Raw genomic sequence first — 16,231 nt, forward strand, 5'->3', positions numbered from 1 at the left:
AAGGTTAAAGATTAATGAATTAACTATCTTGAGAATGAGAAAAACAAAAGAAAATAAATCCCAAAGAAGACAAGAAAATAATTAAGAAGAAACTAATAAGATAGTAAACAAATATCTAAGAGAGAGAATCAAAATACCTAAAAGTTGATTCTTTGAAATAGTAATAAAATTGTCAAGCCTATGGCAATACACAAGAAAACAAGAGGGAAGGCACCAAAAGCCAATATCAGGGATTTAAACAGGAATAGCAACTCAAATTTTGTAGACACAAATAACAAAAAGGTCATAAAGAAATATGCACAAAGATATGCCAACAAGCTAAAATTTTAGTTGGAATAAACAAATTCCTAGAAATAATAGATTAACCAAGCTGATTCATTAAGATTAGAAAAAACAGAAGAGTAAGATAATTCTTTAGGTTTAAATTCAGGACCAGTTGACTGTACTACCAAAAATTCAAGGAAGAAATAACTCCAATCTTAAACAAACACTACCATAGAAAAGAAAAAAAAAAGGGAGAACATTCCTTTAAAATGTTTAGCATAACCCTGAGACCAGGAAAGGAAAATTAAAAGCCAATATCACTCATTGACATAAAGTAAAAGAGAAAAAAATCCCACGAAAAAATTTTACAGACACAGAAGAAGGATTTGATAAAATTCTGCTTATAATGGGGGGAGGGGGAGAATCTCAAACTAGAAATAGAAGAAGCCTTCCTTAATCTTTAAATGATATGAAAACATTTACAGCAAAACACATTAATTGTGAAATGTTAAAAGCTTTCTTCTGAGATCAGAAGTAAGACACAAATGTCCACTGTTACATCTATTTGATACTGTACAGAGGTTTGGTGAGCATAAGGCAAAGAAATACAAGTTACGAAGAATGCAGAGGAAGAAGAAAAGTTGTTATCATTTGTAGATGATATTAAGGAATACAAAGAAAATCCAAAAGTTCCTACAGATAAAATATTATCATTAAAAGGAGTTTATTAAGATTGCTGAATTTGAAAAATCAATAACATCAATTTGTTTTATAAAATATGAAATAGAAATTGACATTTAAATAAAAATAGAATTTATAACCAAAAAAAAAAAAAATCGAGTAGCTAGGAATAAGCCTAACAAAGTATAAGACTTCTATGGAATAATCATATGACTTTGTGAAGAGACACTAAGATGACTTATATAAATGGAGAAATATTGGGTTGGCCATAAAGTATGTTCTGGTTTTCCCAGAAGATGCACCAGAAAAATCCGAACAAATTTTTTGGCCAACCCAATATACAGTGTTCCTAAATTGGAAGATTCAGTGTTTTAAATTGAGACGTAATTCAGACTTAAATTGAAGAAAGTAGGGAAAACCATGAGTCATTCATTCAGGTATTATCTAAATCAAATCCCTTACGAATATACAGTGGAAGTGAGAAATAGATTTAAGGGACTAGATCTGATAGAGTGCCTGATGAATTATGGATGGAGAGGAGGTTCGTGACGTTGTACAGGAGACGGGGATCAAGACCATCCCCAAGAAAAAGAAATGCAAAAAAGCAAAATAGCTGCCTGAGGAAGCCTTACAAATAGCTATGAAAAGAAGAGAAGCAAAAAGGAAAGATATACCCATTTGAATGCAGAGTTCCAAAGAATAGCAAGGAGAGATAAGAAAGCCTTCCTCAGTGATCAGTGCAAAGAAATAGAGAAAAACAATAGAATAGGGAAGCCTAGAGATCTCTTCAAGAAAATTAGAGATACCAAGGGAACATTTCATGCAAAGATGGGCTCAATAAAGGGCAGAAATGGTAGGGACCTAACAGAAGCAGAAGATATTAAGAAGAGGTGGTAAGAATACACAGAAGAACTGTACAAAAAAGATCTTCATGACCCAGATAATCACGATAGTGTCATCACTCACCTAGAGCCAGACATCCTGGAATGTGAAGTCAAGTGGGCCTTAGGAAGCATCACTACGAACAAAGCTAGTGGAGGTGATGGAATTCCAGTTGAGCTTTTTCAAATCCTGAAAGATGATGCTGTGAAAGTGCTGCACTCAATATGCCAGCAAATTTGGAAAACTCAGCAGTGGCCATAGGACTGGAAAAGGTCAGTTTTCATTCCAATCCCAAAGAAAGGCAATGCCAAAGAATGCTCAAACTACCGCACAATTGCACTCATCTCACACGCTAGTAAAGTAAGGTTCAAAATTCTCCAAGCCAGGCTTCAGCAATATGTGAACCATGGACTTCCAGATGTTCAAGCTGGTTTTAGAAAAGGCAGAGGAAACAGAGATCAAATTGCCAACATCCGCTGGATCATCAAAAAAAGCAAGAGAGTTCCAGAAAAACATCTATTTCTGCTTTATTGACTATGCCAAAGCCTTTGACTGTGTGGATCACAATAAACTGTGGAAAATTCTGAAAGAAATGGGAACACCAGACCACCTGACCTGCCTCTTGAGAAATCTGTATGCAGGTCAGGAAGCAACAGTTAGAACTGGACATGGAACAACAGACTGGTTCCAAACAGGAAAAGGAGTATGTCAAGGCTGCATATTGTCACCCTGCTTATTTAACTTATATGCAGAGTACATCATGAGAAACACTGGGCTGGAGGAAGCACAAGCTGGAATCAAGATTGCCGGGAGAAATATCAATAACCTCAGATATGCAGATGACACCACCCCTATGGCAGAAAGTGAAGAAGAACTAAAGAGCCTCTTGATGAAAGTGAAAGAGGAGAGTGAAAAAGTTGGCTTAAAGCTCAACATTCAGAAAACTAAGATCATGGAATCCGGTCCCTTCACTTCATGGCAAATAGATGGGGAAACAGTGGAAACAGTGGCTGACTTTATTTTGGGGGGCTCCAAAATCACTGCAGATGGTGATTGAAGCCATGAAATTAAAAGACACTTACTCCTTGGAAGGAAAGTTATGACCAACCTAGACAACATATTAAAAAGGAGAGACGTTACTTTGCCAATAAAGGTCCGTCTAGACAAGGCTACAGTTTTTCCAGTAGTCATGTATGGATATGAGAGTTGGACTATAAAGAAAGCTGAGTGCTGAAGAATTGATGATTTTGAACTATGGTGTTGGAGAAGACTCTTGAGAGTCCCTTGGACTGCAAGGAGATCCAACCAGTCCATCCTAAAGATCTCAGTCCTGAGTGTTCATTGGAAGGACTGATGTTGAAGCTGAAACTCCAATACTTTGGTCACCCGATGTGAAGAACTGACTCATTGGAAAAGACCCTGATGCTGGGCAAAGAGTCGGACACGACTGAGTGACTCAACTGAACTGAACTGAACGTCTTAAAGTTATTAATTCTCTTCTCTCCCAGGACATTACTGTAAACATTGCAACATTACTTTAAAATTCATATGAAAGAATAAGATAAGAGCTAGGAAACTTCTTAAGAAAAACAGTAGGATAAAAAATTTGACTTCCTTATTCTTGACTTGTTATAAAGCTGTCTTAATCAAGATAGTCTGCTATTGGTGCACAGGCAGAAATTTTGACAAGTGTAATAGATTAGGGAGCTCAAAAACAGACTTAAATATATATATGCAACGTTTGAATATTACAGAGATGGCAACCCAGAATGTCTTAGTCTACTCAGTCACTAAATACCATAGACTGATGGCTTAAACAACAGGTATCTATTTCTCATCATTCTGGAGGCTGGTAAGTCAAAGATCAAGGTGCTATCAGTTGGTTTCTTGATGATGGCCTTCTTTCTGGCTTGCAAGCTACAGCCTTCTCTCTTTATGTACATAGGGTAGAAAGAAGCAGCTCTGGTGTTTCTTCCTCTTCTTATAAAGGCACTAATCCCCTGCTTCCCTAATGGTACTGTGGATAAGAATCTGCCTGCCAGTGCAAGGGACAGGGGTTCCATCCCTGGTCAGGGAAGATGCCACATACCTCAGATCAACTAAGCCCATGTGCCACAACTACTGAGCCTCCACTCTAGAGCCCTGGAGTCACAACTATTGAGTCCACTGCAACTACTGAAGCCCACAAGCCTAGAGCCTGTGCTCTACAATATGAGAAGCCACCGCAATGAGAAGCAAGAGCACCAAAATAAAGAACAGCAGTTAGAGAAAGCAGCAATGAAGACCCATAGAAACCATAAATAAATGAACAAACAAAACATGAGGTAGCTCTAAATTACTTGTAAAGACATCCACAGTAAAAAAAAAAAAAAAAGAATCAAAAAAGCACTAATCACATCATGGACTCCACCCTCATGACTTTACATAAATCTAATTATTGCCCAAAGACCTCATCTCCTAACACCATCACAGTGGGGGCTAGGGCTCAATATATGAACTGGGCAGGTGGGGCACAAACATTCAGTCTATAATACAGATCTATGGGAAAGATGAAATGTTCAATTAAAAGTGATTATCCATACAAAGATTAAATTGAGTCTTAATTTAAAAATCAACTTCAAATGGATCTAAGACTCAAATGCCAAAACAAAGACAAAACCCAAAACAACTTTCAAGCTCTTGGTGGAAAATACATGTATTTAGACCTTGGAGTAGAAATAATTTCTTTAAAAAGACACTGACAATAGAATAAAAGATTTGTTGTTGTTCAATTGCTAAGTCGTGTCCAACTTTGTGAACCATGGACTGTAGCATGCTAGGCTCCTCTATCTTCCACTATCTCCTGGAGTTTACTCAAATTCATGCTCATTTAGTCAGTGGTGCTATCTAACCATTTCTACTTGTAATAAAATCAAGAAATTTTATTCATCAATAGACATCTTTAAAGGTGTGAAAAGGTATAAACCAGTAGAGGATAATCACCATATACACACTGACAATTAATATCAAGAATATATCAATATAAAGAAATCTACAAACCAACATAAATAAAAATGACAACAGAAAAACGGTAAAAGACATGAACAGACATTTCACAGAAGAAACATATAACTGTCAGACACAGAAAGAGATGTTCTTTCACTGTAATCAGAAAAATACAGCTCATAACCAAGATAAGGTAGATTTATTTTTTTCTTTTACTCACAGTTGTTTGACAAAAATTTAAAAGCGTAACAATGCCAAATGTTGGAAAGCATGTGGATGTAAGAGATTCAGGCCTATATATTGCAAGTGCATGTAAAAACCAATACAACTACTTTGAGTTGAGTATTATCTATTAAATGTAACAATTACTCCCAGATAAATACTTGTTCCTGGGCAACAGGAGCAAAACTCAGAAGGCAATCTGTATGTCTATCAGCTGAATAAATAAATCATGGCATATTCACAAAATGAAATGTTTCACAGTAGTCTAAATAAATGAATTACAGTAACACAAGATTATTGGATTTTAACAATAAATATTAAGAGAAAAACGGTACCAAAATATCACATACAGCATTTTACCCTTACTATAAAACAAGTTATTTTTTAAAAACCCTTATTTAAAACAACTGGAAAACTATATTTGTGGGAGTAACATAATACCAAAAAAAAAAAAATCAAAGGAATGAAGAATGATGCACCTAAAATTCAGGATGATAATCATCTTCATTTGGTGAGGACCAGGTAGGTCCTCTCGGTAGGAAGGGCTATTTGTATGATTAGATGCATAAAACTACCAAGGTCCTGGCATTTAGTGGGGAGGTGCTGTGTTCACAAATTCTTAGTATTATTTTGATAGATAATCACATATATGGATATACAGCTAAATGATATTGGACAGGTAAGTAAATAAACAATGCCCTTCAGGTATGGACTACTGATGACAGTTTATCATAATCCAATTTTGTGAATTTGAGGTCCAACTGGATAAAAATAGAAAAAAAATAGCACATGTGATAGAATATAAAGCACATACAATCACCACCTAAGTTTTCGTGCCAAAAATGTTTAAGCCCAACCAAGCCTTTAGACCAACCTCTCAAGGAGACACAATCTTGAAACCCAAGGGCCTTCCTGCCTAGCTCTTCGCAGTAACAGAACAGAATCAATCTAGGGGGAAAACACTTGGAAATAGTGCAAGGCTCTGATCGACACGGATCAGCTTTGACTCCAGATGGCAAAAAGAAGTGGAAAGGCAAGCATAAAAACAGAATAAGAGAATAGAAAAATAAAGAGCAGTGTGTATTAAAATCCTTGAGCCATTACAAAAGACAGTAATGGCATCGCGGCAGCCTCCAAACTCAAAACCGAAGACAAACCATGCTTCAGGGCCTCTCCATGACCAAGTGGGCACCTGAGTCTGAGAAGATTCCCATGTCTGGGTGCTAAAGACACAGAGAAGGCTTTTTGTGGGCAACACCTCCAAAAACCTAAATCAGAGCCCAGAGCACAGGTTGAAGAGTCCGCCATTAACCGAAAGGCAAAAAGAACTCTTCGTTCCAAATGCACAAAAAAAATTTGTAAATCAAAGATCAAAGAAGTCAAATCGAAGGATGCTTCAATTAAAGTCTGCTGAGAGTCCAGGTTGCTGGGGAGGGCCCAGTGAAACTACTTTAGGCTGGAATAGAAACTAACTATATAGACAATTATCTGGCTTCCCTGTAACTGAAATAACACTCTTTCTGAGGACAATTTTTTCCCCCACGGAATGTGCATAATTATTAACAGACATCAATTTTCTACAAAACTACTTACCTAACTGTGAAACTTTTTGTCTCAAGGTTCAGACTAAAGCCAGTAATACCAAATTTTCTGAAGGGGTTTTGAAAAAAGCCTTTATTACCTGTTGCCATAAACAGAGCATCAGAATAGATGACCTCAATCAACCTTGAAGAAATAGGGACACAAAGGGCCTAAGTCTGCCTTTTAAACATTATTTACATCATTCACAAGGAGCATGTATTTAAAAGTGCTGGCATTAGGACGGAGCTGAAAACACAGTGGAACATGGAGCTCAAAAGGTAGATCGCCGACATGAATAAGTTTCACATTGAAATAATTTACTTTCTAAAAGGACTCTCAGAGAAGCTTTCTGGGCCATGACACATGAAGCTGGAGAGAGCAGAGAGACCAGAGTCACAGACTTTGAAAATAGGGATTTCAGAGTTCAGAGGGTACTTGAGTTGGAAATGCAAGCTCTGAACAGAGGGTACTTTCTGACTTGAGCAAAAAAAACCTGTGACTTCCTGATAATAATTACCACTCCTTCTTAGAGATCTGGGCCAGAAGAAAAAGAACCTACTTTGCCGGGAGCCAACACACGAGACCCTACCCCTAAAAAGGCCATAAGGGAGAAAACCTGACGGGCAAGGCGGATCAGGTTTTCAGAGGTTTTCGAAAAGGCCAGCTCACGAGATCCCACCCACGACAAGGTCAGGAGGAGAAAGCCTGACAGGCAAGGCAGATCAGGTTTTCAGGGATTTCGAAAAGCTGCCCCCAGCTCTCACCTTAAAGATGATATCTGCCTTTCTGATGCCTGCCTCAATGGACTACTCCCTAATTTCTCTGACACAGGCAGGAAGGCCTTCCCCATCTCTTCCCAAATAAGAATCAATTTAGAACTTTAATCAATAAGTTTCCCAGGTGGTGGTATTTTATGAGATTATCCAGGGTGAAAGGAGGGTTTTAATTTAAACTCCTTTGCTGGTAGTTTGTTAGCCAAATGCATTTATGCGCTTGGTACTAATATGCATGATTGCTTATAATATCCTAATCATAAAATAGCATAAAGAACCTGATTATATAAAAGCCCTAATAGACATAGAGCATTTTTGAGGGGTGAAGGAGTCCTATTAGAAAACATAAGAAAAATTATTCTATAGGTGGTTATTGGGTTGTGATTTGCTTGCTGCGTTTATGCTTGCTGTATTTTTGCCTTTAATGTGCTAAGGTTGTGTTATAAAAACCATTGTTAATATAGTTAAAGATCTAGAGAAATAAGAACTTAGCCCTAGTGTGGTAACAATGAGATGGTTGTTAATTGTCAGTCAGGAGTGCTAGGCAGAAGCTGCCTCACCAAAGTCCCAGAGTCCCAGAAGTTTACAGGGTAAACTTCTTAGATAAACGCAACTGACAACCTTTGCAGAAAGATTAATTTTTGTATTAACAAGAATATAATTCTACTCTGTACTATTTCCCTATGACACTGTTACCTTTCGGTTAAGGTCATCATAGAAACAGAAAATAGGTTTACATTCACCTGACCTGCAAAAATGTTAATAGGCCCCAAGGCCAGAAGATAATGTACAAGACCCTCATAAACAAAGAAGTAGGCAGAAAACACCCTGGTTTCATGAAAGACAAGCTGACGTAATGTTAAACTATCTTCCCCTTAGAAATGTACTAACTTAGGGTATAAAACCTATGGTAAAAAATAAAGCATTGCCAGACTCTTCCAGACTCTCTGCACCCCCGTCTGGTCATTTCTCTCTCTCTCTTTCTCTCTCTCTCTCTCTCCCTCGCAGACTTGGCCCTATCAAGGCTAGTCTCACGTGTCTTCTCTCTCTCTCGCTGACGCCGTTCATCCTGAGGGTACCCCCTGGATCCTGCCAAGGCTGGACCCCAGCACTACGTTTCTTCCAAATTGAACAACTTGGGGACGTTTTCTTGTTTAATTCAAGAAAATGCTGAGGTTTGATCCACGTGGATTACAGGGAACTGAACTCCATGGCCAGATATGATCCTTCTGATACCTAACTGCTATAGCTTGGTATTTGGTATCCCATGAAAGTTGGAACAGAGAATGAATTTCTAGATAGAGTATCACTGTAGCATTGCAAGATGCAGACCATCTGGCCCTGACAGTAGACCAAAGGGTATAATAAATATATCAAAGGGATAAGATATTTCAAAGTTGAGGAGTACCAGCTAATTCCCTGGCCCATGCCCAGTGGTTAGGACTCAGCATTTTCACTGCTGTGGCTCAGGTTCAATCCCTGGTAGGGAACTAAGAGCCCACAAGCCAGAAAATATGGCTAAAAAAAAAATTTGAGGGATACCAGAGAAAACTCTAATTTGAAATTATATATATGCACCCCAGTATTCATAGCAACACTATTTACAATAGCCAAGACATGAAAACAATCTAAATGCCCATTAAAAAAAAATGAAATAATGCCTTTCGCAGCAACATGGAGAGGTTTAGAGTTTATCACATTTAGTGAAGTAAGTCAGACAGAGAAAGACAAATATCACATGATATCATTTATTTGTGGAATCTAAAAACATGATACAAGTGAACTTATTTACAAAACAAAGAGATTCACACAGACTTATGGCTATCAGAAAGCAATGGCAGAGGGATAAATTAGAAGTTTCGGATTAACATATACACATTACTATATATAAAACTGGTAAACAACAAGGACCTACTGCATAGCACAGAAGACTATACTCAGTACTTGAAATAACCTATAAAAGAAAAGAATCTGAAAAAGTACATATATGTACACACACATATATGTATAACTAAATCACTTTGCCATACACTTGAAACTAACACAACATTGTAAGTTAACTATATTTCAATGAAAAAAATTTTTTAAGTTGAGGGATAAATTTATATCTTGTGAAAGCAACATTTAAAATAAGGCTAGGCATCAGACATATGGATTTGACCAACTTAAATCTTAGAAATAAACACCATCTCGGGGCTTTCCTGGTGGCACAGTGGATAAGAATCCACCTGTCAAGGCAGGGGCCACAGGTTTCGATCCCTGGTCTGGAAAGATTCCACATGCCAAGGAGCAACTGCACCACATGCCCCACATGCACCACAACTACTGAAGCTCTCTAGAGCGCTCGAGCTGCAACTACTGAAGCCTGAATGCTGTAAGGCCAGTATTCATAACTAATAAGCTCCTGTGCCACAACTAGTGAAGCCCGTGTGCCTAGAGCCTGTGCTCTGCAACAAGAGAAGCCACTGCACTGAGAAGCCCACACACCACAGTTAGAGAGTAGCGCCTGTTCTTCGAAACTAGAGAAAGCTGAGTATAGCAATGAAGACCCAGTGCAGCCAAAATAAGTAAATAAATTAATCAGTGTGTACCTGTAAAAAAAATATACCATTTTACCTCAAATAATAGTAATGAATAAATAGTAATCTGTGAGGTAATAGACATTACTAATACTCAATATGTCAGGACATTTGGAAAACTCAGCAGTGGCCATAGGACTGGAAAAGGTCAGTTTTCATTCCAATCCCAAAGAAAGGCAATGCCAAAGAATGCTCAAACTACCACACAATTGCACTCATCTCACACACTGGTAAAGTAAGGCTCAAAATTCTCAAGCCAGGCTTCAGCAATATGTGAACCATGGACTTCCAGATGTTCAAGCTGGTTTTAGAAAAGGCAGAGGAAACAGAGATCAAATTGCCAACATCCGCTGGATCATCAAAAAAAGCAAGAGAGTTCCAGAAAAACATCTATTTCTGCTTTATTGACTATGCCAAAGCCTTTGACTGTGTGGATCACAATACACTGTGGAAAATTCTGAAAGAAATGGGAATACCAGACCACCTGACCTGCCTCTTGAGAAATCTGTATGCAGGTCAGGAAGCAACAGTTAGAACTGGACATGGAACAACAGACTGGTTCCAAACAGGAAAAGGAGTATGTCAAGGCTGCATATTGTCACCCTGCTTATTTAACTTATATGCAGAGTACATCATGAGAAACACTGGGCTGGAGGAAGCACAAGCTGGAATCAAGATTGCCGGGAGAAATATCAATAACCTCAGATATGCAGATGACACCACCCCTATGGCAGAAAGTGAAGAAGAACTAAAGAGCCTCTTGATGAAAGTGAAAGAGGAGAGTGAAAAAGTTGGCTTAAAGCTCAACATTCAGAAAACTAAGATCATGGAATCCGGTCCCTTCACTTCATGGCAAATAGATGGGGAAACAGTGGAAACAGTGGCTGACTTTATTTTGGGGGGCTCCAATCACTGCAGATGGTGATTGAAGCCATGAAATTAAAAGACACTTACTCCTTGGAAGGAAATTATGACCAACCTAGACAGCATATTAAAAAGCAGAGACATCACTTTGTCAACAAAGGTCCATCTAGTCAAGGCTATGGTTTTTCTAGTGGTCATGTATGGATGTGAGAGTTGGACTATAAAGAAAGCTGAGCCAAAGAATTGATGCTTTTGAACTGTGGTGTTGGAGAAGAGTCTTGAGAGTCCCTTGGACTGCAAGGAGATCCAACCAGTCCATCCTAAGGGAGATCAGTCCTGGGTGTTCATTGGAAGGACTGATGCTGAAGCTGAAACTCCAATACTTTGGCCACCTGATGCGAAGAGCTGACTCATTTGAAAAGACCCTGATGCTGGGCAAGATTGAGGGCAGGAGGAGAAGGGGATGACAGAAGATGAGATGGTTGGATGGCATCACCGACTCGGTGGACATGGGTTTGGGTGGACTCTGGGAGTTGATGATGGACAGGGAGGCGTGCTGAGGTTCAGGTTCATGGGGTTGCAAAGAGTCAGACAGGACTGAGCGATTGAACTAAACTGAATAGACATTAGTAATAGACATTACTAATAATTACATAATAATGTCATTATGACACTATTAACCTTATTGTCATAATCATTTCACAATAAACATGTATATCAAAGCATTGCATTGTATACCTTAAACAAGCACAATGTTATCTGTCATTTATACCTCAATAAAGCTGGGGTTCTGAGAAAAGAAAGAAATACCATGGAAGTAATTTAAATGACAGAAACCACAATATAAAAACAAAAACACAATTAAAGAAAAGATTTTACACACACACACATCACTGATTTTACACACACACACATATAATTTGGATGCTAATCTTTTGTTCTAAACTGTATTCTAGAAAATCACTCTTTTGACTGTAAAACATCTAGACCATCATCAGATCCTTTTTTTTTTCCATCAAATCCTTAAGAACAGAAACCAGACCATTAATATCTGAATCCCCAGAGCTCAAACAGTATACTGTAAATGGTGTAAATTCAATAAATACTTCAATTTAGGTAAATAATTTAATGACCAAACACTCAAATTTCTTTAAGCACAATATTTCAAGTTACTATATTTTTCTCTGAGAACAAGTCTGAAGTGCTACAAATTGTACCTCAATATTGAACCATGAATTAAGCAAAGAGTAGAAAACAATTCTGACTTAGGTTTCAATTCCTTACTCCCAAGCACTCTTGCTTGTCTCAAATGATTTCTATTGAAGATCTTTAGTTAAACCTTTAATGGACAACATGTGAAAAGGTCCACTGACAACAGAGCTAATCGAGACCAGCCCACGGATGCTGCGCAGGGGCCTGGAGCCTCTGAAAGGTCCACTTCCTGCAGAAGTCATTCCTGTTCTCTTTCCTGCTTTAATGAAGACTTGCTTGAATAAAGCCTCGCTAAGTGGCTACTGACCACTTATGTATGTAACATATAACTTAAATGTATAAATAACTCAGAAATAGAAAAATGGTTTTCTTTTAAAGAAAAAGCAAATGAAAGACCAGCCATCACTCTGGGGCCCACCAGACATGACACTGAGCATCCCTTCCCCAGATGTCTGCCACAGCCCGTTTGTCAACATCCATCACCCTGACCCTTTTGCCTATGGCAATATGGCTAGTTACCATGGAAACTTGATAGACAGCAAAAAGCTGAAGGAAACTGGGGATTCCACACCAGATGTACATTTCACCAGCAGTGATTTACACACATGCTATGGAAGATCATTAACATGGGAACCTGCCAGTTTTCAGCTTTACAAACTGCTTAAAAACATTTCTTATGGAGAGTGACTCTGCTGGTCTTGAATCAGCAAGGAAATGTGAGGCTTACTTTAGTAAGAATGACCCTCTTACACCATAGGGCCAAAGAACAGATGCACAAGCGTGCAGGGGTCAGATGAACTATGTCATTTTGATTTTTGTTAGTGCCTATGTACTTGCATATGGTATAGTTTAATAAAGTTGCTTTTAATGTTTCATTGTTTTGTAAGGTCTTATGTATAAATCACCAGTAAAATTCACAGATGACCAGTACAAAATTTAGAAGGTTCCAACACTGTAAAAAAAAAAAAAATGACTAGGAGTTATGGATCCTCAGGTAAGCTTCAGAATGGGTCAGCTCTAACATTAATCACTGTGGACTGCAAACACTTAAGTTTTGTCTAGTTCTGTTCGAGAGGAGAGGACTTCATTCATCCACTGGTAATATCACTTGATCACCATCAGGGAACAAAAAGTTCTCATGGCTTTTGCACTTGCTTTTCCCTGGAAAGGTTTCTCACTGGTGGAGGCAGAGAGGACAATGAATGATCCAAGGAGGATCCTCTGTCCATGGAATACTCCAGGCAAGAATACTGGAGTGGGTAGCTACTCTCTTCTCCAGGGGATCTTCTCTACCCAGGGATCGAACGTGGGTTTCCTGCATTGCAGGCAGATTCTTTACCATTAGCCACCAGGGAAGCCCCCCCAAGGGGGATCAATAACCCCTAAATGGGCCAACAGTACATCCTGGAATCCTTCCCAGCCCAGGACCCTGAGACTGGAGGCTAAGAACTGTTGTCAGCTACATGGGTCTTCATCAAAGCAAAGACGCACAGCTCCATTCTTCACCACTATTTCAGTCTAAAGTGGAGCAGAGGGGAAGCTCTTTGGAAGAGAAGAGGAAGGAAATTTGATACAGAGGCCAGGCTACTTCCCAGAGGCCTAACTAAGCCACACCTAAGAGTGTGGAATATGATCCCACTTTGAAAATGAGTAGCGTTATTTTCAGAGGAGAGCAATCTTGGGGAAATCTGGGATGCCTACCCTAAACTTTAACAAATGTGGAAGCCACATCAGTATGCAAGTATATTCTCCTCTTAAAAATCTAGATGAGGAAAAAAGATAAAATCTTGCCATCTGCATCAACATGGATGGACCTTGAAGGTATTAAGTGAAATAAGTCAGACAGAGAAAGACAAATACCATATGACTTCATTCATATGTGGAATATGAAAAACTAATAAACAAACAAAATCCATAATAAATGAACAACCCAAAACCAAACCAAACAAACATAATTACAGAGAACAGAGTAGTGGTTATGGGGGGGTGGGAGGGTGAAGGAGAAAGACAAACTGAATAAAGGGAATCAATTATATGGTAATGAAAGAAAAAATAAATTTTTGGTAGTGAGCATGTTGTAGGGTGCATAGAAATAGAAATATAATGCTATAAATCAGTTACCTCAGTAAAAAATAAAAAAAATAAATCATTGTAGATGCAAAAAAATTATAGATGGATATTTTGTTTTTCAAGCACCACACAAAAACTTTTTAAAAACTTTAATTGACTAGAACAGTGCACCTGTTAAGCAGAGTTTTCCAGAGACCCTACATCTTGAGTGGATTAAACAATCCTTTATAAGCACCTTCAGAAACATGCTTAACTCGGTTTTTTCGTGTGACATAATATTAAACACAGGAACCAAGCTCTATTTAATTCACACAACACATAACCAACCAAACTGCACGTACATATGCAGATTTATGCAAAAACTCAACTATAATTCTTTTTCCCCCAACTATATTTAGCTTTTCAGATTAGGTACCTAGGGCCGCCCACTCACTCTGTGTATCTCACCAAATATAAGAGCAGCAACTTTTCTATTTGAATACAATTATGGACTGAAACTATATGATATAAAATGAAGTTTCTTCCATAAAGTTTAAGAGTATAAGAAAGGAAGACAAAAACAAAGCTCCCAAGAAGTCAAAAATAATACCACATTGGTCTAGAACTTCATGAAACTGAGTTACAGTCCCCAAAGGCTTGTACTTGGATTCAGACTCACCAAGATACTTCAGTATGCTTCAAACTGGCTCATCATCATTTTCCTGCTGTATTCATAAGCCAAAAATAGTGCTGCATTGGCAGGAAACGCTCGAATCAGAGTAGCTTTCAGACCAGAATATAAAGCTGCTATTCCTTCGGTTCTCACAACACTTAAAAGAGTTCTGATGAATCCTGTCTGTTTTCCAAACATGGAAAGAACCTGAATTCTGGATTTAATACAATCCACGGGGTATATGACAAACCAAAGGCAAATGCCAGCAATTCCACCACTTAACATCAAGGGGACAGGGCCTAGTTCATCTTTTGACCCCCCCGAGGCGAAAAACGATCGACTCAGTTCATAGCCACCGAAGAAGAAGAAATAGCCTGGTACTACTTGAAACAGAGTACTCGTGAGTCCGTGGTAGAAGCCCCAGGGGCCATCCTTTCTAAGGATACTCTTCACTATGGACCAAACTGTATCATGGCTTTTTGCTATCCTCCCTGACGCCTCCAGTTCGTGCATGGTCTGCAGTCGGCACTTCACGAGCTCCGTGGGGCACAGGGCCAGCGCGGCAAACGCTGAGGCGATGGAACCCGCGGCCGCAGTCTGCAGATCATTCAGCTTCGCCTGCTTGTCCAGTCCAGCCACTTTCCTAACGAACTGTTGGCAGAAGCCGTAGCACATGAAGAGGACCGAGTTCTCGGCGACGTAGGCCATCAGCGCGGGGCCGGTCCCCTTGTAGAAGCCCCGCAAGCCCACCTGGGAGTAGGTCTTCAGGGCACAGTCGGTGAGGCCCCTGTACAGGCCGGGGAATGTCTGCATCTTCACCTTCATAGTGTCGAAGGGCTGACCAGTCAGGACGCACGCTGTGCCCCCCAGGGCCCCCGCGGTGAGGTCGATGGCAGCCTGGATAGCAGGACTGGACTTCATGTTCGCCCACCCGCCGGTCTCCGCGGAAGGCCACTCTCTGGAGTTTAAGACGGAAGTCCTGTATCCCACCCCCTACTCTTGGCTGTCTCTCCCCGGCGGGAGTAGCCGCTTAACCCCAGATTAGGCCTCGGGCCGCCCTCCCCGCGCACGGTGACCCAGCGCTAACCCCCGGCGGTGGCCCAGCGCGCGCCTCTCCTCGCGCCGGGTGACCGCCGCTTCCAGACCCCCGACGCGGCCCGACGCGGCGGTCGGTTAGCTCCACTCAGCCAGGCCGTCCCAGCGCCCGCGGGCTCGAGGATGGACTAGATAAACACTTCAAATGAATCACAGTACAGCAGTTGAAAGCTATTCGATAAATTCCTGAGATTAGGGGCAGAAACTCTAGGCGCTGCGGCAGCGAAGGAAGAAAAGCCTTCCTAGTCGGCTAGACCCCCTCCCTACCCACCCTGGCATTTTCTACTCGGCCAAACAAAATGGGAGGTGCTCCCAGTTGATCGCGCCCGGAGTCAAAGGGTCAATCTTCAGAGACAAAGGTTTATAAGAGA

At 39.8% G+C, this 16,231-nt stretch overlaps 1 protein-coding gene across 1 annotated transcript; it reads right to left on the reverse strand.

The window, feature by feature from the left end:
- Nucleotides 1-14,368: 14,368 nt before the first annotated feature.
- Nucleotides 14,369-15,752, reverse strand: LOC133061420 (mitochondrial ornithine transporter 2). The gene has a single exon (XM_061149435.1). The coding sequence runs from the start codon at nucleotides 15,684-15,686 to the stop codon at nucleotides 14,781-14,783; it is 906 nt and encodes a 301-aa protein (XP_061005418.1). The 5' UTR covers nucleotides 15,687-15,752; the 3' UTR covers nucleotides 14,369-14,780.
- Nucleotides 15,753-16,231: the final 479 nt, after the last annotated feature.

The sequence above is a fragment of the Dama dama genome, chromosome 9 (assembly GCF_033118175.1).
Source record: "Dama dama isolate Ldn47 chromosome 9, ASM3311817v1, whole genome shotgun sequence".
Lineage (NCBI taxonomy): Eukaryota > Metazoa > Chordata > Mammalia > Artiodactyla > Cervidae > Dama > Dama dama.